Here is a 22,040-nt window from a genome sequence, read left to right as displayed (position 1 = left end):
TATCTGCATGATAGCATTAAAAAAGTATGACGACTTTCTTATTTTTGTCTCCAGTCCAAAAGTAGGGTACCATTGAACTCGTCTCGGTCCCAAGTTCAAATATATACTGGAAAGTCCCGAAATTCCATAGGGAGTAATCTATAGTACAGCCAAATATACTGTATATGTACATAGGTAAGATTTTTATTTGCTGGACATTCTTAGTACTGTTAGGTTACAGGTCATCTTGTATAAACTAAAAAAAAAAAAAACTCAAAAGGCATCTTGATCCAGAAGCCACTCTTCACATGATATGGCTCTCTGAAATTTATTTTCTGAATTGTTAGTGCTTAATTGATTTGCAATTTTAAAATATGAAAACTATAAAATAAAAAACAAAAAAAAATTAGAGTGGTATTCTAACTAAAATAAAACAACACCTTTCACTGTTCCAGCACAATATTTAATTGTTTAAGAATGTTTTTGACTGACTTGATCAGTCTTCCTCAGTTAATCGTAAAAATGAAAAAGAACTAAGAATTCGAATTTACGAAATATAAAAACAAAAATCAACTGCGGTTGCATGCTTTAACAGTAATATGCCTTGTGCGTCATGCAAACGTACAATGAATATAAAGGTAAAAAATGAAACAAATTAATAAACAATTCAAAATAGGTAACAAAATAAAAATAAAATAAAGAACAGCTTTGTCAGTGAAGAAGCATCTGCTTGCTTTACGTTATTCAAAAAAGGATTTCCAGCAGATGACAGACTATCCGCATCTCTGTGATTGATGCACTGTGATGTTAATTGTGCTTTATGCATCTCCATTTTTTCTATATGCTTAATTGCCTGTCTAGATCTTGTAACCTTTATGATAGCAGCTTTATCCCAGTACACTGAGATACTCTGTTGTTTAGCAAAGGCTGCCAGAACCATAATGTCAACATTCCTGTTTACCTACTGTCTATGTTCATTTATTCTTTGTTTCAAGTTATGTAAAGTGGCGCCAACATACACAAGGTTGGAGTTAAAACAATGGTCCTTTATTGGTATTGAATATACTCTCGTCACTTCATTAGGCTTCTCCTTTCTCTTATCATTTCTTAACAGACAGTAAATCATTGGTTTGCGTCTATAAATTACATGCAGATTCCTATTCCTGGCTAACCTCTTAACAGTTTTATTTAGAAACGGAACATAGTTCAGTACCACGTTTTTCTGTTGTTCATTCTCGCGAGGTTGCCTGCTATGTTTTTGCATTCTCGTAATTAGCCCTTCGATAACCTTTCTCCGGTAACCATGCTGTGTCGCTATGTTCCGTATGTACTCTAACTCTTCATAAGTGTCATAAATATTAGTGCAATGGGTGTAAACGCATTTTGTCCATGCTCAAAAGGCTGCTAATTTGAAATGTTCAGGGTCTATGGAGTTCTTCAGGATGATAATAGGCTAATAGGTTTACAGTAAATACTCATCTGGATTTCTCCTTTCCTGCAAGCGATCGTTATGTCCATGAAATTAACTTTAAATTCACTTTCTTGATCTAATGTAAAGTCAATCCATAAGGGTTGTTGTTGACTACGCTTATAAAGTGGTGGATATTGCGGTCATTATTCCACAGGATAAATATGTCATCCACATACCTGGTGTATATTACAATATCATTCCGGAACAAAGGTAAGATATTGCTTTCTAGGTTACGCAGCACCAATTCACAGAGTACAGCGGACATGGGGCTTCCCATCGGGACACCCCTTCCTTGTAGGTATGTTTTCCCTTCAAATTCAAAGAAAGAAGAGTGGCAGATTAAGTTGGTTAATTCCAAAACGTGTTTGTGGTATTTGAATGCATTCTTGATGTTAGCAAACAAGAAGACCCTCAAGGCACAGAAGCATAGTGAAAGTTTTATTGAAGGGTATAAGGCTTTATAGTCCGTTACCATCATGCACTCCCTGGCTTTAAGTGTAGTCCTCTCCAGTTTCTGCACCAACTAATGAACTCTTAATGCAAAAGGGATAATCTTGTATTTTATCTTGTACAAACTTGACCAGTTGTTTTTTTAGGTTGAAAGTGGGTGCACTACATTTCTTTACGACTGGTTGTAATTGAAAGCCTGGTTTGTGTGTTTTGCCAAACACAAAGATTCTTGGTGTTCTTGGTGCCCTTATAAAGACAAACTCCATATTTAAAAGATGTGGTAAGGGAGTCAAGGCAAATTTCTTAACCCTATGCTGTAAAGTTTTTAACAATTTGTCCGGTGCAATAATACATTCTGTGCTCGTAATATACTCATGCAACTTTTGGTTATAGGACTCTCGTTTAATGGGCACTATACCCTTAGTGGTATTCTAAAACACTGTTTGTAGTTAGTGTTTTTCTTTTTAAAAGATCCTGTTTTAAAAAGGTTTTTTAAAAGTATTTTTCATTAAATAAATATTTGTACCCATATGCATAAATAAAACCATTGTTTCATAAAATTGTGTTTTATTCAGACCTCTAATAAGGCAGAAACATAAGTGCAAATCCCAAAAAGAATTTCACTTTAACTACATTGAAGATAAAAAAAATCTACTGTCTATCCAGGGGTCCTGACAAAATTTTACACAAAATGCGAGGTCAGAAGTGAAAATAGTTTGTGCATCACTGGTCTATACTGATGGACTTCCTATATTCTTATGTTAAAGAAAGTCATTGGCTTGACAACCAACAACAGGTCTATTGGTTCAGTAGTGGTGCAGAGATTTGCCTCACGTCACAACACAAATCATCAATGACATTATTCAAATTAGATTTCAAGTGCATGCAGGTAAGATACTACTACTGGTTTTTGGTACATTTCACAATTCAATTTAAATCAAATTAGTTAATAAAAAGTGTTAATCGATATTTGTGTAATATAAATGGCATCCAATAATTCATATTTAAAGGTGCTTAACTCAAATTAAATAACAAAAATTTATTAATATAATAATAATAATTATATTAATAATACTAGGTAGTCAGTTAATTAAAACTAAAAATAATAATTAAAACTTTGGTTTTTACACCAAAACTGAAACAGAAACTAAAATTAAAAATAAAGTCAAAATTAATAAATTAATTTAAATTTAAATCAAAGCAATTGAAACATAATATTTAGGAAAGTGTGGATAAAGTACTTGTTTGTCTTGATTGATTCAGTTATATATCATTCAAAGTCCAGTCTCAACTGCACTTTTTGTGAAGTCATGGTTTTGGTTTTGGTTGGTGGTGACAGAACATTTTGCTTTTAATATATATATATACACACACACACACACACACACACATAATGGAGATAAAGAAATATAAGTATTATATTATATATAATAATATATTGCATTTGTAGCCATTTTTATGCATGAAATAGATGAAAATGTAAAAAATAGTTTTGTTTTGGAGGTTGGGAATGGATTAATCCATTTTATATTGTTTCTTATGGAAAAATTTGTTTCAGTTTGAGAACAAATCTGTTTCCAAACAACTTTTAGGAACAAATTAAGTTTGTAAACTGAGATTTGACTGTATAACTTTTATTAAGTTAATATCTTATAATAATTTTTTTAGGTTAACAATCATTCAAAAGCCTCTGCTGTATTATTTTCTTGAGTTACAATCATTCAATATTTTTTGATATGAAAAATCTGATGCATTATGAGTTTGTTCCTGATGGTAGACCTATTGACAAGAAGTCCTGCCATAACATTTTTGTTTGCTATGCATTAAAACAAAATGATATCATCTCTAGCAATTCAATTCAATAATTCAATATTTTTATTCGGTTGTATGTAGTACAATACCATCACTGCAGAGCACAGCTGGTTAGATTTACAGTATGTTACATAATAAAATGAATGAAATACAAATTAGTAACAAAAGTAAGAGATTACAATGGGTTAAAGTAGATAACATGGTAAATTGCAACAGTGTCTATTATATACAAAATATAAAAATATTTTTAAAAATATTATCCCCGCCAAGAACTGGATTCTCTATTGTGACAATGGCTGCGTTCAGCAGACTCGACAGTTCTGGTGCTGTTGAGAATCTTTCTGCTGAATGCCCTCTACAGTAGTGCTGTTTCAGAACATGTTTGGTATTTTGACATCACATTTAGTATCTTCTTTCATTAAGCTATCTATTGTTAGCTGCAATTGACCAATGATGGCTGCTTCCTACTCAACACATAGATCACTCATCATTCAGCAGATGTAACTATGTAATAGCTATCAATTGAAACACTTTTGTTCAGTTTCAACTGTTGACTCTGCTGAACACAGCCAATGTTTCAGTGGATTGTACTTTAATTAATTGTAAACTTTCAGTCTCTATAATTATCAACATGTTAATCTACTTGTTTTCAAATACAGTGGGTGATCGGTTAACAAACAGTTTGGACTGTGAACGAATTGAACAATGAATACTTTCACGAAAGCTTTGTATGTTCAGACAACAAACACCTCAGAGAACAAACCTGAAAAGTGATGCTGTGGAAAGTTGCTTGGAGGAAAGTTAGTAAAACAAACAGCTTAATTTTATAAGCTGTTTGTTTTACTTTCTTCCAAGATTTTCTCTCTATAGCTGCTACATAATTTATTAGATTCTTTAGGATTCTTATACAAAAATAAGTTAAAAACAACATGTTATAAACACTTGTATAGAATACTTGATTGTTCTTTGGGAGTGAGCAAAATTTCTATGTAGAACTTATCACACAAGAACACTATTTGATAATGAAACAGACTTTATTTTGTACAATGGATTGATTTTTTAATAATCTTTCAAGTAATTAGAAATGATACAGAAAACTAGTTCATCTCTAGTTCAGCCATAATAAATAAGAATAACAAAAAGCAAATTGATATTTATTGGGATTATGAATAGATCCATTACACAAACAGTACTGAAATGGAAAAGAGATGTCTAAACAATTACTAGTTATTAGATTTGTAAATACCTCCACATTTAAAACAAGGCTGAAATTAGCTTCAAATTTTCACATTTTAGCATGCATATTTTGAAAAATTAATTTTTTGTCTTATATTTGAGTCTATTTTATGTTGAAGTTGCATATACTTATTTAAATTTTTATCTTAAAAAATTTGAAATTAAAGACAGTTTATGTTAAAGATTTTAAAAATAATTACCTTCATATTGTTTCTAAATGATTTTCATTGTTTTTGTCATAATTTGGAAAATTAATATCAACTTAAACAGATCAACAGGGTTGGCAATGCGGCACCTGTGACATTTTTCAGATGTGCCCTCTAGAACCATAATCACTCAAGTTCAAATATATATACTTGTAATCTTGCTTAATTTGGTTTTGTGTTATGATCTGTACATACTTTTAATTTTTATTTTTTAGTTATTGAATGCATGTATAATCTTTATTTTGTATAAATATACATATTTCAAAACATAATTATTTTGTTTCTTTATTACATCATGATTGTTTTCAAACTTTAACTATACACCCTCAATGGTTTTTAAAATTTTTATTGCACCCTTAGTAACTAAAAGGTTGCTGACCCCTAATCTAAACTATTAATTTAAGATTAATTTTAAATCCTATAAAATTTAATTTTGATTGTAATGATTAGTTACAACAATGGATGTTATGTATATATATCAACATCCCAAAAACTTGATGCATTGATACTAATTCAAACTCTTGCCATAATTAATCGTGTATGCTATAATTGTAAGTTCGCTGACCTTTAGGGGGGAGTTGTTAATCCCGCGACAGGATGATCTAGGGTCGTTTGCGTGTGGGTGTGAGGGAGGATGACACAGACAATAAGTGTCTCACAAAGAAACCCGTTTATTTAAATATAAAACAACTCCACACTATGCACAGATCGTTACAAAGGTGAACGTTCGAACGTTTTTGTGCCGATGTGTTTCCTATCGTCGCTCGATAGAAGGCCCCGGGGCAGCGGCAGGTGCAGCGACTCGTCGGTTGGCGTCGGCGGACCTTTCGATGGCCACCTTGGAACACCTCTTGTCTCCCTTGAAACCTCTCGGAAAAAGTCTCTTGTCCTTCCAATTCGGCGATTACTTCAATCTCTCTTTTTCGTATTGTTCATGTTGATTGTTTCCACGTCCTTCCTTTCTCTCTTCTTGATTGGTCCCTCGCTTGTTTCCAAGCGAAAAACGACCCCTGTTCGAGTCACGAGAAAGAACCACCTTGACAAATCTACTTGAACACCCTCCGTTTACTCAGGTTGGAAAGAATTGATGGAACTTTGAAACTTGCGCTCATATTTTCCCCATTGTTGTCTAGTCTGAGAGATTTTTGAAATTTAATGCTTCGATGTGATGTTCCTTTTCATAATTAACTTTTCCCTTTTTCCTAATTTTAATGATCTAAATTTCGTATACGAGCGACTTGTCAAAGGTCCATCTACACTGGAGGACATTCGTCTACAATCATTACTCATTACAATTATTGCGTTTTATTTTACATTAGGCTCTTTTTGCCTTTCGACATCTTTCTCCTTTTTTTCATGCCTCGTGGTTTCAAATGACTAACGCGTCTAATACGATCTTTGATCGGCTTTTGTCCCTTTTAACAATGGACGATTTTCTACATTCGTTTTAACAATTTTCTAATATAAATAATTAATGTTAACCAGTTTTTGGGACTTCACATAATTAATAATTAGAAATTAAGTAATTTGGTACTAGAGATAGATGTTAAATACCATTTCTTATCTAAATTAATAATTATGATAATTTAACAAATAATTTAGAACATTCTGGAAGAAAAGAACTAGCCTGGAGCAGGACTTGAATCCATGACCTCCGTTTACTGTGTGGTGTACTTGCCAGTTACACCATCCAGACCCCAAGTAAGTAACTGTGAATGGTTATATCTAAATTTAAATACATCTGAAAGCAAAAACTTGCTCAGGATCTGGATGGTGTGACTGGCAAGCATACCACATAGTAAGCAGAGGTTGTGGGTTCAAGTCCCGCTCCAGGCTCATTCTTTTCTTCTAGAATGTGCTAAATTATTTATTAAATTATTATAATTATAACTATTAATTTAGATTAGAGATGGTGCTTAACATCTACCTCTAGTACCAAATTACTTAGTTTCTAATTATTAATTATAGTGTAATAATAGCCTGATTAATTTTGATATGACATTGCTATCATGCAGGAAGAAAATTTAATACTTATATTTATGATATTTTACATTAAACTTCAATTATTTTAAATTTTTGATGAATTTAATATTTTCTAAAATCAAAATGATTTATTTTTATAGCTTTTACTAAAGTTAAAGTTGAACCAGTTGGAAAATGGTTTGAAATCATTTGTTCCAGAAGACGAAATCATTATTCAAATTCCTTCCATTCAGTAGAAAGTAGTAGTTCAGATGAAGATGACGTCAGTGGTGAAGATGAAGTTGAAGATATAAGTTATTTACGAAATTTAGATCCAAAAGACTGGAAGGTAAAAACATTCAAAGAACTATTACTATTATTTATTTAGTATTACAGAATTACTATTAAATAGATTGAAAAGTAGATATAATCGCATACATACAACAAAGACATTGGCCGTACACGAAGTGTTTAGCCAGCAGAAAAGAGGGAAAGGGGGGGAAAGGAGGGAGAGGAGATAGACAATAGAGAAAGGTAGGATCCCTCTGAATGATGTACATATGGCTACAGTACCCTCTATGTTTGATGTTGGCGTGCAGTTTTTATTCTGCAAGGCCACAGTCCCCCAAAGGGTCTAAAAGAAAACCAGAGTGTAGCGAACATCGATAATTGAATGCCGCCACGAATATCTAAGTGTAGAAGTTAGTGCCAAGTAGCTGTTAGTAGGAAGACTTATATCTATTAATACTTTCAAAGATTTACTTTCAAAGATTCGATACGAATAAAACTGAACATAACTGTGAATCTTAATACTACTTAACAGCTAGACAGACAGCGCGAAAAGGAAATGAACACAATGACAAATTAGACGAAACAAACGAACCGACAGAGACAAATGGGCAAGACCCCAATTTTATTTATTTATTTATTTTTTATTTTATATTATTTTATTTTTAAGTATAAACTTACTAACTAAACTAACCTACCATAACCTAAGACAAACCTAACCAGAGGACTAAAGCTAACAAACCCTAATCTAATTTAACCTAACCTATCATATCTTAATTGGAAACCAAGCTAAGAGTCCCTAATCTAACTTACAACTAGGACTAACTGAATTTAGACAGAAAAAAGAATTAAAATACAAAATTTAAAGGCAGCTAAATGCTGACAGTTGAAACAAAGCAAGGAAAAGCTAATTGCCATTCGTGCCCCTGGAGTGAGTGCTCTCAAGAGCCCCACTAAAGGATACAAATGTGAGTAGATGATGGAAGATTGTACGTGTGTGAATGAGTTGGTGCAGATTGCAAGGCCAGTTGTACCCTTCAATAATAGCAGATCTCATTAAACTATCCCTAATGTGACGTATTGTACTGCCTATTGCTGCAAAAAAACAATTATTGGTTTTATTTGAATAATAGCTGTAGTTACTATTTTAAAATGCATATTTTCTCTCTAGTTAGCTATTATTTCCTTGCACATATCTGTTTGATGTCTGTTATTAATAAAGTATTTAATTAGTTATTTATAAAATTTTGATTTTCAAAACAAAGTATACTTGAAATCACAACTGTTATCTTTCTTTACAATGAGAGTTTCTTTCTGTATATCAGTAATAAGAAAATAATTAAAATCTACATTTGCTATACATACTACATTTTAGATATTTTATTTTCTATTAAAGTTTACAGTATTTATTGTATTTATTGGACTGCAATTTTCAAATTGCAGATCTATGAATTTCCACGGTGTCTGTCTGTCTGGCTGTCTGTCCTTCCTTAATCTTGAGAATAGAGTTAGTTAGACAAAAGTCAAGACCAGATATGGAAAGCTTAGGGACAGGAAACCATGATTAACTATATACAAACTTCCAGTTTTGACCAGAAGTCACATTATTTAAAATTTTATAAATAAAAACAGTGTTTTACTTTTTCAGCTTGTTATGTACAGTACAGTACAGTACTGTATAGTACATGTACATAAACGGGAAAATATTGGAATTGTGTCAAATTTGATTTTCTGAGTTTTTTTCAAATCTCCATGTTTTGAGATCTGAATCCAAAAATGGCAAAAGCAAAAAAAGTTTGTGTGTGTTGGAGTCTATTTCATTTACTATCTTAGGATGGGGTAATGATTAAGAAACAAAATTTACTGTTGTAAGCTTGTTAATAAGGGCATTGATGCTATTAAATTTTGCTGGTTATAAATTGAGGAGTGGGAAGATGGAAAGGGATCACGTGCCATAACTCTAGAGTCAGACTTCGTGAAGATTTTACTTGTTATTAGCAATTGTTTGTTTTCAATTAACTATTACTGGTTTTTTTCAAAGGTTGTTGGGAGTGAATTATTGTTATTAGCATTTATAATTTTATATAAAACTCATCTTTTCCCTCAAAATTAAATTATTTGCAGTTTTTGTAATTATTAATAATATAAAAGTTGTTTTTTTAACAAAATCTTGTAACAGATGGCATCGCAAACTAATTTTAAATTTGTTCTATTACATCATGTTTTCACTGGAAAAGTTTTGCATTACATAACGAGGCAGACGAGAAGTCTCAAAGAAAAGGTAAACTCAACTCATAAAAACTGTTTTATTCCTGAGGTTGTGAGAAAGGACTAGAAGATATGAAGACTTTTATTGTTTCTTCCATATTGTGAATATATATGTGTTATGCATTTTGTTTCTAGATTTTTTATTTGATGAAATGTCTTATTTTAAGGTTTAATAATTCTGCAACTCTGAAAACTTTTTTCTAATTAATAATTTTAATAAATTAAAATTCGATTATTACATTAATAGAATATTTTAATTATACTAGTATAGTTACATAAGACATCACACAATTCTTTTTAGTTGTTAAAGTGCAGTTTCAGGATTGATTTAATTATTTAGAACTCCTATGGAAATTTAAAAAATCTTTATCCCTATTTCTCTTTTTGAAATATTCATCTCTCATTGAGCTGTTCTCATTAAATAAGTTTGAAAATAAATTTAATGTAACGTGCAAGTCCACATCGTTTGTCATTTTCTCTCTCTCTCTCTCTCTCTCTCTCTCTCTCTCTCTCAAAGTTCTTTCTTACAATGGTTAATATGGCGTGTTCAGCTCATATAAGCTATTTACTCCAAGAGAATGAAAATTATGGACGAATGCATTTGATTAGCTGGCCTGTAGATGGAATGGCCATATGCACGCAGTGGGAAATAATGCTTTCCAGGTGGTCTTTAAGGGAATCTGGCTCCTCTTCAGGCGTTACAGAGGTGGAGAAAACTTGGAAAACTCCATGTGGCCAGCCCATCTGATCAAGGCGCGAATCCATGACCATACTTCCAGCGTTAAGGGACAAAAACTGCTTGGCCACTAGTGGGCTTCCTGACATTCTTGGCAGTCAGCATTTCTGTTTTCTAGAAAACACCAGCAGTTGCGTCACTTCCAGCAGCATCTCACTGGATTGATGCTGAGATTTTTAATACGCCCAATTCCATTGCTTTTTTTTCCTTTTAGCTCCATCATGGGAAATGCCTTGTTAAATGTTCATTTATTCTTTACATTAGTCTTTTTTTATTCATTTTATATTAACTTCTTATTGTTTTTAGTATTAAACACTTTATTTCTTTTCCTAAAATATGTTTTTGGTATGAATTTTGGAGTGTCTAGAACGAATTAATTGAATTTAATTCCTGTCTTTGACATAACTGTATTTTAACTTTTGCAATAATTGGACAATTTTATCTGTGTGTGTAATTTACTTTGTCAATGAGCATAATAATTAAAATGAATTGTTTGATTTATATTCATATAATTAGTTTATTAAAATGAACTGATGTTTATATAATTTTTTAAAAATTGTATTTAAGAAATTTGAATAATTTATTTTTTTATAGAATCAAGATCATTATGCTGTATTAGGCTTAAGACATAAACGTTTCAAGGCATCAGAAGAAGATTTGAAAAAAGCATGTAAGTTATTACAAATACTTATTTACAAAAAATTATTATTATAATTAATAAAATTGAAATGATTAAACTTAGACTTTTAAGTGAAATCAATAATGTTATATATTAGCTGTTTTTAAATAATATGAATAAATTAACTTACCTATTAAAAATTTAAAAAAAATTATATATTTTATTTAAAATTAAAATGTGTTTTAAAAATTTAGAATATTAGAAAATGTAGACATCATTTACTTTCTCTTGAATACCTAATTAAGTATAGTTTATTATCTTCATTATTGTTGTTGCCGAATATTTTATAAATTTTATATAACACATTTTTTTTGTATAATTTACGTGTGTTGTAGTTGTATTATTAGTTAATAGGCTTAATTAATTTATAACTAACAAAATCATTACAGATTCATTTGAAATTAAAAAAATTTATTATTATAAAATTTTATCATTGTGAAATAGTTAATTCTTGTATTATTTTGGAATTAAAGAAGACAATGTCTAAAACACATTACATTCTGTTTTGTCATCTATTTTTACTTTTACATTCATCTATATCAAATTAATGCCTCAACACCTTGTCTGGAACCTGTTACCAGTGCATTCTGTGAATAATAAAGTTTATCACTAATGTTTTCAAACTGTTGAATAGTTCTTCTTCGGGTGAATATACCAAATAACTAATGGAACACAAAATTAGAATGTGAATATTCAAATTAAATTGAATGTATGCCTGATGAAAGTTGTTACAAAGGGCATGCGCATTTCATACGTAGATAATGGCCATTAAAGGTTGGTGTCCGTATGCCTGGTAGTCCCTTATGGACATCAACCTTTAATGGCCATTATCTATGTATGAAATGCGCATGCCCTTCGTAACAACTTTCATCGGGAGTACATTCGATTTAATTTGAATATTCACATTCTAATTTTGTGTTCCATTAGTTATTTGGTATATTTCACCTGAAGAAGAACTATTCAACAGTTCAAAAACATTAGTGATAAACTTTATGATTCACAGAACGTGCTGGTAACAGGTTCCAGACAAAGCGTTGAGTTACATCCCTGGTGTTGATGTTGATGTTCAAATTAATGCCAAATTACAAAAGTTAAATAATACGGTAACCCTTGTAATTTGGCATTGTTTGACATTATTCTTGTAATTTATAAAGAATTCTTTTTAAATGTTTGAAAACTGTGTACATCATTATTTCAAATTATAAATTGTTACTTTTCTTTGATTGTGATTAGAAGCAAATAGTGTGTGTTGCAATATGGTCAATAACAAAAAATTATACTTCTGAAAACAGTTCATTAGAAACACTGTTAAAATGTTCATTAGTTGATTATAAAAGATATGTTTTCATGTTTAAAGAATCAGACTTAATTTTCTCATCTAATTTATTTAAGCTTATTTAGATAAAAAAAAAAAAAAGATATGGTGCCATTGCTTGCCAGGGCCAAGCATCAGATACAATGTTCATTATTGAGCTGCAATTTGGAAAAAAATTTTAGAACCTATAAATTCTTACTGTCATCCAGAAGAGTCTTTCTAATCTGAAGAATGGTGTTAGAGAAATGAAATTCAAGAGCAGATATGGCAAGCTTAGGGACAAAAGATCTCGATTAACTGTATATGAACTTCTGATGCAAACCAGAAGTCATGTTATTTCAATTCAAAAATTTTCCAATAGGAGCTAGATAGATGACTGGCATGATGGCATGACTCCATTGCTAATGGAAAAGCATGATGAACAGGGACAAGACACTACAGTACTAATTTGAGGTGGATAGCATATATTTTAAATTTAAAATATGATTAAAAATTGCAGCTTGGCATTGTGATGATGTCACAATAAATAACTGCTCATTTTTCTTATAAAATAGGTATGTACCTTTCATATGTCCCTTAATTGTGTCATTGTTATGCTATTTTAAGTTTTTACATTGATATAAACAATTATTAGATCAATAACGCTACATTACAAAAGTCTTGAATTTAAATTTTATAAATAATATTAGAGTAAAATAATTGAACAGTCAAAAAGTAAACACTTTTAGAAAGAAGATATAGAAAGAATTTCACAGCTATTATTAGTAGAAAGAAAATTTCAAAGCAATTATTCTTTCCATATAGGTGGAGGGGTTTGTTTACATTTCAGAGAGGATGATTTGGTGATTTTGGATCTATAAATCTGACTGATACCTCTCAATCTCAACAGGATCCTTTAGGCTATAAAAATACCCAAACTGTCTGTAGCTGGTAGCAGCTTGAAAGGAATAATGACAGATTGAAATTTGATATTTTATTTAAAATAATATATCAAATTTCAATAAAAATATGTAAAATTAATAATAAAAATAAAAGTAAAAATGATTCTATACTGCTTTCTTTAGGAGTATAGGAAAAAAAGTTCAAAAATGGTTTAGTACTTTTGAGATAATAGCTCATCTTCAGAAGCAGGGAAAAAAAAGATTCGAATAGATCCACAAAAATCCAATAGTTTCAAAAACCATCAATGGATAAGAACATTTAAGACATGACAGTTTAAATACATGATGATTTGCATTACTTAATGAGAAATTGTAAATTAGCAGTTCTTGTTTTTATAGACTTTTGGAAAATATTGTGAACAGGGATCACAGAAAGATGATTACCACTGAAGAGAATTTCACTATATACTGGGTTGGAAAGCAGGTTTCTATAAATACTTGAGTCTCATCTTACCAACATAAAGATTGTCTTTAAGAGAAATTTAACCTGTTTGACTATTAAGGAATGATAAAGAGAAGAGGAAGCAAAGAGGAAAAGCCAAAGTCTGCAAGGATAAAGAAAAAAATGAAAAATTTTATATAGGACTGTCTGACTTGAAGGTTATTGGAAGTTAGACTGAGAGAACACAAAAGTGGTGGAAGGAAAAAGAGAATCTACAGCATTAGCAGAGGAAAAAGGATAGAAGTCTAAAAGAGGAAAGCATCTTTTATATCAGCTAAAAGCTTAAATATAAACTGAATTGCTTTTATGTGGATAAATCCTGTATAATTTAATGATAGCTTAAAGATTAGCTATGCTGTTGGTTTAATATCACTTCAAATTAGGGTTTCTCATTTCCCGGTCTTTTGCTTGTCCCAGGATTCCGGGATAAAAGTGAACTGTTTCCTAGGATAGAATTAATTATTTTTAAGATATACAAAATATCTTGAAATCAAATATAATTATTTTTCATTTTTTAAAGTAATTTAACATGTTGACAGCCATGTGACTTTTCAGGATTCCAGTGTAAAACACCAACTTAATTTAATTATATTATATTAAAAAGTCTAATCAGAGTACATTGTAATAATCAAAAAGCATATAGAATGTGTTTAAAAAAAAAAAAAAAAAAAGATTTTACGAATTATCTCATAGTTGGCTTATGTAACAGAAAGCTCTTCGCTAAAGCCAAACTATGAGTTAATTCGTGCACAGATGCGATTTGTCCTGTCACTTTGCTACAGCCAATCAGAGATGTGTGTCTAAATTCATTAGTAATAAATCAGATATAGAGTTGAGCACATCACATTTATGTCTTTTTTGAGTGTGTTATTTTTTACTTATTTTTATAATCAAATTATAAATACCCCAATATGAATAAGAAAAGACCACTGACTAGAATGTTCAATGAAACAGAATATAATTCGAGATTACAATCATGGAATGTTTGGCATTGACCGATCAGATCAAATGCTATCATACTGTACAGCTGTAAGAAAGACTATTAGATGGTCCAAAAAGGTTGCATTGCATATTATGTATATATATATATATATATATACATACATACATACAATGTGCACAGACTCTTTCAAAAAGCAACTTATTCTAAGATAAAACTTATAAAGTTTAGAGAAGCATTTATCAAAGCATTGATTGGAGAAGAGATTCAACCAGTTTTAAAAAAAAAAATTAGATTGCAAGAGCTTCACTATTTACAGAGTATCCTACCTACTGAATAAAAACAGCCTCCAACAAAGCCATGTCAAATTTGTACCAAAGCTAAAAAATGCTGAAAAATGCATTATTTCTGTCCAATCTGTCCAGAGAAGCCAGCCCTTTGCATAGAAAATTGTTTCAAAAATTATCACAAACAATAAAAATATTGTTTTGCTTTTGAATTTTGAATGAACTTTTTATGATTATATTTTCTGTTAATTTATTAATAAATGTTCTGTTCATGTAAGCCAAACTTGATTTTCTGTTCTTGCCCGAGGCTATCTATTCATATTTACGCTGATATACTATGAATTACATTGTAGCTGCAAATATGGCAAGGAAACAAACTATGATATAACTCGTAGGTGGCATCCTAGGCAGTAACGTAAAATACTAGTCATCTTATAGTTGGCAGTCAACGTGTTAATACGTTCTGCAACCTTCAAAATCATTTTAATAATGCTGTGTAGGACATATATTAAAAATTACCTTTGAATTATGTAGAAATTTTCACAAATAGAAAAATGTATTAAAGTTTGCTGGAAACTGCATACAACAACAACAACAACAAAAAAAATGCTTTGAATTGAGTTAAAAATTTAAAAAAAAAAATGAACTTACTGTATTTTACGGACTATAAGACGCTACGGACTATAAGACGCACCTGAATTTTGGAGGTAATTTTTTCGAAGAAAAAAGTGCGTCTTATAGTCCGTAAAATACGGTAGATCAAACTTCTAAGTTACAAGGTAATTTTCATTATTTAAATAAAACACAATACAAAATATTATTGTAAATTGTTATAAGATTTTAAAAAGCAAAGATGGTCAATACTCCAATCATTCAATCTGATTCTTATTTTAGTAATTATGCACCATTAAACTTACACTCACATCATACAGACACGACACAACATACAAAAAACATAGACACCATTAAGCAATTGTGGGCTCAAAAGGCACTCTATGGCAGGCATCCTTATGACCTGACCAGGATTTTGTTGAAAAAACAGCATCAAACAGTTGGTTAGCTTGGAGATGCCTCTTTGAAGAGACAGAAGGTCTTACTAAAAATTAAGAAAACACAAAATCAAAGATACAACACCCACAAATAACAAATGCAAAAAATGTCACATCATGCAAGAAACTATATAACACATTACTTCTGGTTGCAAGCTCTTGGCACAGATTATTTACATAGACATAATCAAGTAGCAAATATAATGTATCAAGAGCTTGCAAAGAAACACAAATTAGTAGACATCCATGAACCATACTACAAATACATTCCACAGACAGTATTGGAAAACAACATGCACAAAATGTACTACGACAGAGCCATAATCACAGATAAAACAATTTACCAGGACAGACCAGACATCACACTCGTTGACAAACATAATAAAATCACATACATTACAGACATATCCATTCCAAACACTCACAATATACAAAATGCATGCACTGAAAAAATTAGCAAAGTACACAGAACTTGCCCAGGAAATAAGGTATCTGCGGAGGATGGATAGGGTGCTTATTGTACCTGTTGTTCTCTCCTGTACAGGTGTGATACCACAGACACTACACAAAAGCCTTCGAACATTACAATTGAATAGAAATACATACATCACACTACAGAAGGCCACTCTATTGAATACATGCCATAGTTGTTAGGAAATTTCTGAATACTGATACTGACACACTTATTTAATTTTAGTTTTGTTTTGGTTGCTATGCCTTGACTCTGGTCTGGCATAGTACACAGCCACTGGTGTCAACTGAGTATAACCCACTAAACCCAACATAATAATAATAATAATGCATTTTCAACAGAGATACAGCTTTCTAAACTTAATTATTTTTATAAAACAATAGCATATCCTATATTAATATGAATAGTATATTAAACATAGTAAATCAGTTCTATCATTTTTCATTTTAAAAGTTATATTCATGAAATTGAACTAATTTTATTATTTAAATTGCACGAACTTACATATTGTAACTTCAATCGTGTCCAGATAATTATGATTCCATTAGTATTTACAAATTAATATAAAATAGGTAAACAGTTTTCTTTTATTTCTTGATTTTAGATCGTAAAAAAGTTCTCAGGCATCATCCTGACAAAAGAAGAAACAGAGGTGAAGATGTTCAAGATCTAGATCATGATTATTTTTCTTGTATAACTAAAGGTATTATATTTTTAAAATTTGATTTGGAATTTAATATCATACTTTAAAATAGAAACAGGGCTAATGAAAATTTTAAAAATAATTTATTAAAAATTAATTGCCGTATATTTCCACGGATAAGACCAGGTATAAATTTTCAGCAAAGTTTTATAGTTTTAGCATATATCTCTCCTATAAAGACGACCCCCAAACTATCAATGGCCTATGAATTAGTTTAGATCAGCGATCATCATCTGGATAATAAATACTGTATAGTGTATACGGAATTATGTCCTATTTGTAATTTTTCGAATAAACATATTTTATTTTTTGCCTTTCTATTGTTGCAAACATTTGCACTGATTTAGGGCATTCAGGTAATGACCTTGACTATTCACAGAAACATCGTATGGGTTATTCTACTTTGTGGACATGCCCTACTCTCTACTAGTAAATAATTATGGTTTGTCTGTTTTTTTTTAATAATGGTTTTAATTTATATAAATTTCAATTTAATTTTTTTATATCTATCCTATAAGACGACCCCGGATTTTGGGGGCCTTTTTTTATGATTCAACTATAGTCTTATCTGTGGAAATATATGGTATATTTATTAGTGATGTAACGAATATTCGGTTACTACCCGGTATTCGGCCTATTCGGCCTATTTTTCACTATTCGGCCGAATACGAATATTTAAATCACTATTCGGCCGAATACCGAATACCTAAAAACAGGAGTAAGAAATAACAAAAACACAGTAAATTAATCATTTTTGGTAACTTTTATTAATGCTGAACATTAAACTATAATTATTAAAGTTAATAAGAAATAGCATCTAACTCTAGTATTAAATTATTTCATAATTAAATAATATTATAACCTTTATCTAGCCGATATCTTATGGCATTGATGGCGTGTAGGTTAGAATGTATCGGGCATTAATGTTAATGTATAGTTAATTATGTTATATTCGTATTCGCGTATATTTTAATATTTATACGATATATTTGAACTGTTCCACAACTGGAGAGAAACTAGACCATATTATGTCACCACAAAAGTATATCCTTAGGGTACTATTCAGTCTACAAATACGTAGTAAAAACAAAATTTTAGTGTTTAATTAAAAAGTTAAAATGATCGATTGCAAATAAAATAACTTATAAGTTATAACTTACATCTAAATACCAACAACTGCCGAATCATAGCAGGCTATTTACGGCTATTACATAAATTATAAACCAATTTGGCACTAGAGGTAGATGTTAGGCTCCGTCTCATATTAACTTTAATAATTATAATTTAATTAATTAATTTAAATAATTTAGACCTACAGGAAGAAAAAATCGTAGTGACAGCGGGCCAATAGAGAGCACGGTGCGCGATCTTTGCCATAATGTGGATTGCGCGCGCAATTTTCGTACGTGCGTTAATGAAGCCGAATAGTTTGGCTGAATATTCGGCCATTCGGCAACGCTTCTGGCCGAATATTCGGTATTCGGCTGAGATCGAATATACTATTTGTTACATCACTAATATTTATATTTAAATTATGTTACATAAAACTGCAGAGAAAATAGATTAGTTCTCCCTAGCAGTGTTTATTGTGTTTAAACACAATAATCATTGCTAGTTTTCTTTGGAATGTTCTCAATAAATTGCTAATGTAGTTAGTATACAATAACTGCTTGTTATATCATGTTTGTCGGGAGACAAAAAAAAAGTGTGATATATTCAGCAGCGTGATGATATAAATGAGTACTAAAAATTCTGGGTATTTACTAAACAGATTATACATGCTATGGAATCTCTATATTCGATTTTTTCATCAGCAAGTGTTTCTGATATAAAATAAGCTTAGTTTGCCAATGCTGAATTTTATTTATGATTGTATTATATTAATTAACATTTACATAAACATTGATACCACAAACATCCATTTAGCATTATTGTTTCTTTAACAATGACATTTAAAGACAAATAATGTTGATATAAAAACAAAATATCAGTTTTGGTTTCATAATAAATCACTTATTAAAAATTTGTGTAATTTATATTTTTCAATAAAAATTATAAATACAGTAATTGAAAATTTAAAAAATAAATATTGAACATATAATAGAACATCAAAACTTGTAAAATTACAAAAAGTAAAAGTTCTTTAAAAAGCAAAATAAAGTTACTACTGTATAAAAATGTTAGAACTTTCTGTTCAAAAATAAAGAAATCTTTTCCTTACACATTATGCAGTGAATTGGAAATTTCATACTCTTATCTGAATTTACTGTATTGCATTAATTCACATAAAGGTGTAAAATTTCAAATTCACAGAAACTTGTAAATATTGGAGATTGTACTTAAAACCACAAAATAAACAACTTTTAATATCAAAAGGAAACAAATGATAATTGGTCTGTGGACCTGTTTTGCTTATTTAGATTTTGATGAATTCATTGTTTCACCTGTAGTTGTAGTTTCAAGGACAATGGTAGAAATAAAATATTGTATTTTGTTGCAAGAAGAAAATTCAATGGCAATTGGTAATTTAAAATTCATTGACTCGAGGGCTTTTAAAATTTGGGGGACCAAAAAAAAACATGATATATCCAAATCCATGACATAACAAGGTTCAATATGACAAGGGGCTATTGTACTTTGATTGAACATTCAGCCTGATAGAGAATGATATTAATAATTAGTTAATTTCATTATATACATAATAAGTATAATTTTAAATAACTATAAATAAATAAAATTACATATGTAATAAATTTGTTATATAAGCAATATGTATCATAAATATTATTTAGATTACAAAATTATGTGTTTTCTGAAATAGATAAATTTTCTGGTTCGAACTGCTACAGATAGAGGTCAGAGCTCATCTATAACAATTTTATTAGTGTTGAACAAGAATTATCATTATTAGTTGATACTTTGAGTATAAGAATTCAAAATCTTTATAATTTATTAAATATAAATGTGCAAACATTTCAAGAAATTAAAATTCTTTATGATTCTAGTTGTTTGATAAACTGTATACTGTAATATGGACATCCTGATATATTCTGATCCATGGATGTCCAGGCCCATGTTGTCCATGGGCCTCTTCATGTATCTGGAAAACAATATACCAAATGGTAGTATATATAGTAGGTACACTGTTATTAGGACCTTCTATATTAGAAACTTTAATTTCTTGCACATTCATAGAGCATTTTATTCTATTCTAACTCAGAATTAACAGAAAAAGACAAGTTGTCTATTTTATTGTTGAATTATAAAAAGTATAGAAGGTACTAAGTGCATTATTAACTCCAATGCATAGTTGTAACTATTTATGAGGCATACATATATCTTTGTCTTTCCACATGCTACACTGAGTTTGGTAGCCTAGTGACTGTGGCATTTTGAATCTAGCTGTTTCATCTTTTAAGCACTGTTTTGGATAAGATGGGCAAAAAAAGTTTCTCAAAGATGGACCATACAAGAAAGAGTATGCAAATAAAGTTCACATATACTGTAGCTTACATTTTTAGATAACTTTTCCAGTTATAAATGCTAATTATAGGTTAAATTACTTTCTAGCCTATACCTTGCACAGGAACATTTAAATGAAAACACTTCAAACAGAAGGAATCATGAAGGAAAACACAAAAGATACAAATTACAACAAAATAATAGTAATTGTCTAAGAATTATTGTTAAAGACAATTAAGCCACTTGTGTATTTTTTTCATATACAGTGGGTGATCGGTTAATGAACAGTTCGTACTACAAACAAATTGGATAACGAACACTTTTGCGAAAGATTTTTATGTTCGGATAACGAACACCTCACAGAACAAACACAAGAAGAAGCAACATAAAATAATGAATACCAATTGGTCTTTCCTTGTCTGCAGGCAACAATTTGAAACTTTTTGGAGTGTGGGAGACCTCGACATTGACACTCAACCCTGTATATATTGATCAGATAGTATTTCTCCGAACATTGAAACTCTCCCTTGTAATTCATTTTTCTGACAGAAACAATTCTTTTATAGTATTCACGAGACTGTCAAGTGGGCACTTGTTAAGTTTTGTTTCAGTTTTTATTTTTGAAAGGTAAGAGTATAATAGCAAAGATAGAGAGTTGGCAGATGTCTGATGTTTCTGGGCAGTATGGCTTGAACAGGTCTACAGTAGGCCACAGTTCAATCTTATCTAAGAAACGTACTGTATAATCAAGAAGACTCAAGCAGCTTAAGGAGTAACAAAAATTACATCTGAGAAATAAAGAACATTGAAGAGCTCATAATGGAACCTGTAACTGATCTGACAACAGAAGAATGCCAAGAACGCTTGAATGAAGAACACCAAGAAACTTGGTGAGATATGTTTTCTTCTGAAAAAGAGGATTAATGCCGATATCTGCTATTAAAGGTGTTTTGAAGAAGTGGGAGTATGTCAGAACAATGGTTTTAGAATAGCATCCAAACCAGGTTGAGGTTAATAGGCTTAGGGATCTCTACAATTATAAACCTATTAATTACTTTTGAAAAATCCTGAAGAAGAGAGAAAAGTAATCAACATTAGACTGATATGTTAAGCCTCACAAATGGAAAAAACATGACTGATAAAAATGCAAGACTCTTTATGTATGTAGTTTTATTATTACATATAAATAAACATAGTAAGAAAGTATATACTTTTTATTTTTTGGGGTCTCCAGAACGAATTAATCAAAAAAACCTATGATAAATCAATAATCTGTTAACAAACAATTTGGATAGCGAACAAAGTCTTGAAACGGATTATGTTCATTAACCAATCACCCACT

The 22,040-nt window shown here is 30.5% G+C and overlaps 1 protein-coding gene across 1 annotated transcript in view; it reads left to right on the top strand.

Moving 5' to 3' along the window:
- Positions 1–22,040, top strand: part of LOC136985418 (dnaJ homolog subfamily C member 2) — a 53,328-nt gene that overhangs the window by 2,027 nt on the left and 29,261 nt on the right. The window contains exons 2-4 of the mRNA XM_067282693.1: positions 7,278–7,465; positions 11,003–11,078; positions 17,138–17,236. Coding sequence (XP_067138794.1) covers positions 7,278–7,465; positions 11,003–11,078; positions 17,138–17,236 — 363 coding nt within the window. The remainder of the gene's footprint in view (positions 1–7,277; positions 7,466–11,002; positions 11,079–17,137; positions 17,237–22,040) is intronic.

Source organism: Centruroides vittatus, unplaced genomic scaffold (assembly GCF_030686945.1).
Source record: "Centruroides vittatus isolate TY-2023 unplaced genomic scaffold, ASM3068694v2 contig_965, whole genome shotgun sequence".
Classification (NCBI taxonomy): Eukaryota; Metazoa; Arthropoda; class Arachnida; order Scorpiones; family Buthidae; genus Centruroides; species Centruroides vittatus.
The sequence above is the reverse complement of the archived record's forward strand: the minus strand, read 5'-3'. Positions and strand labels throughout refer to the sequence as shown.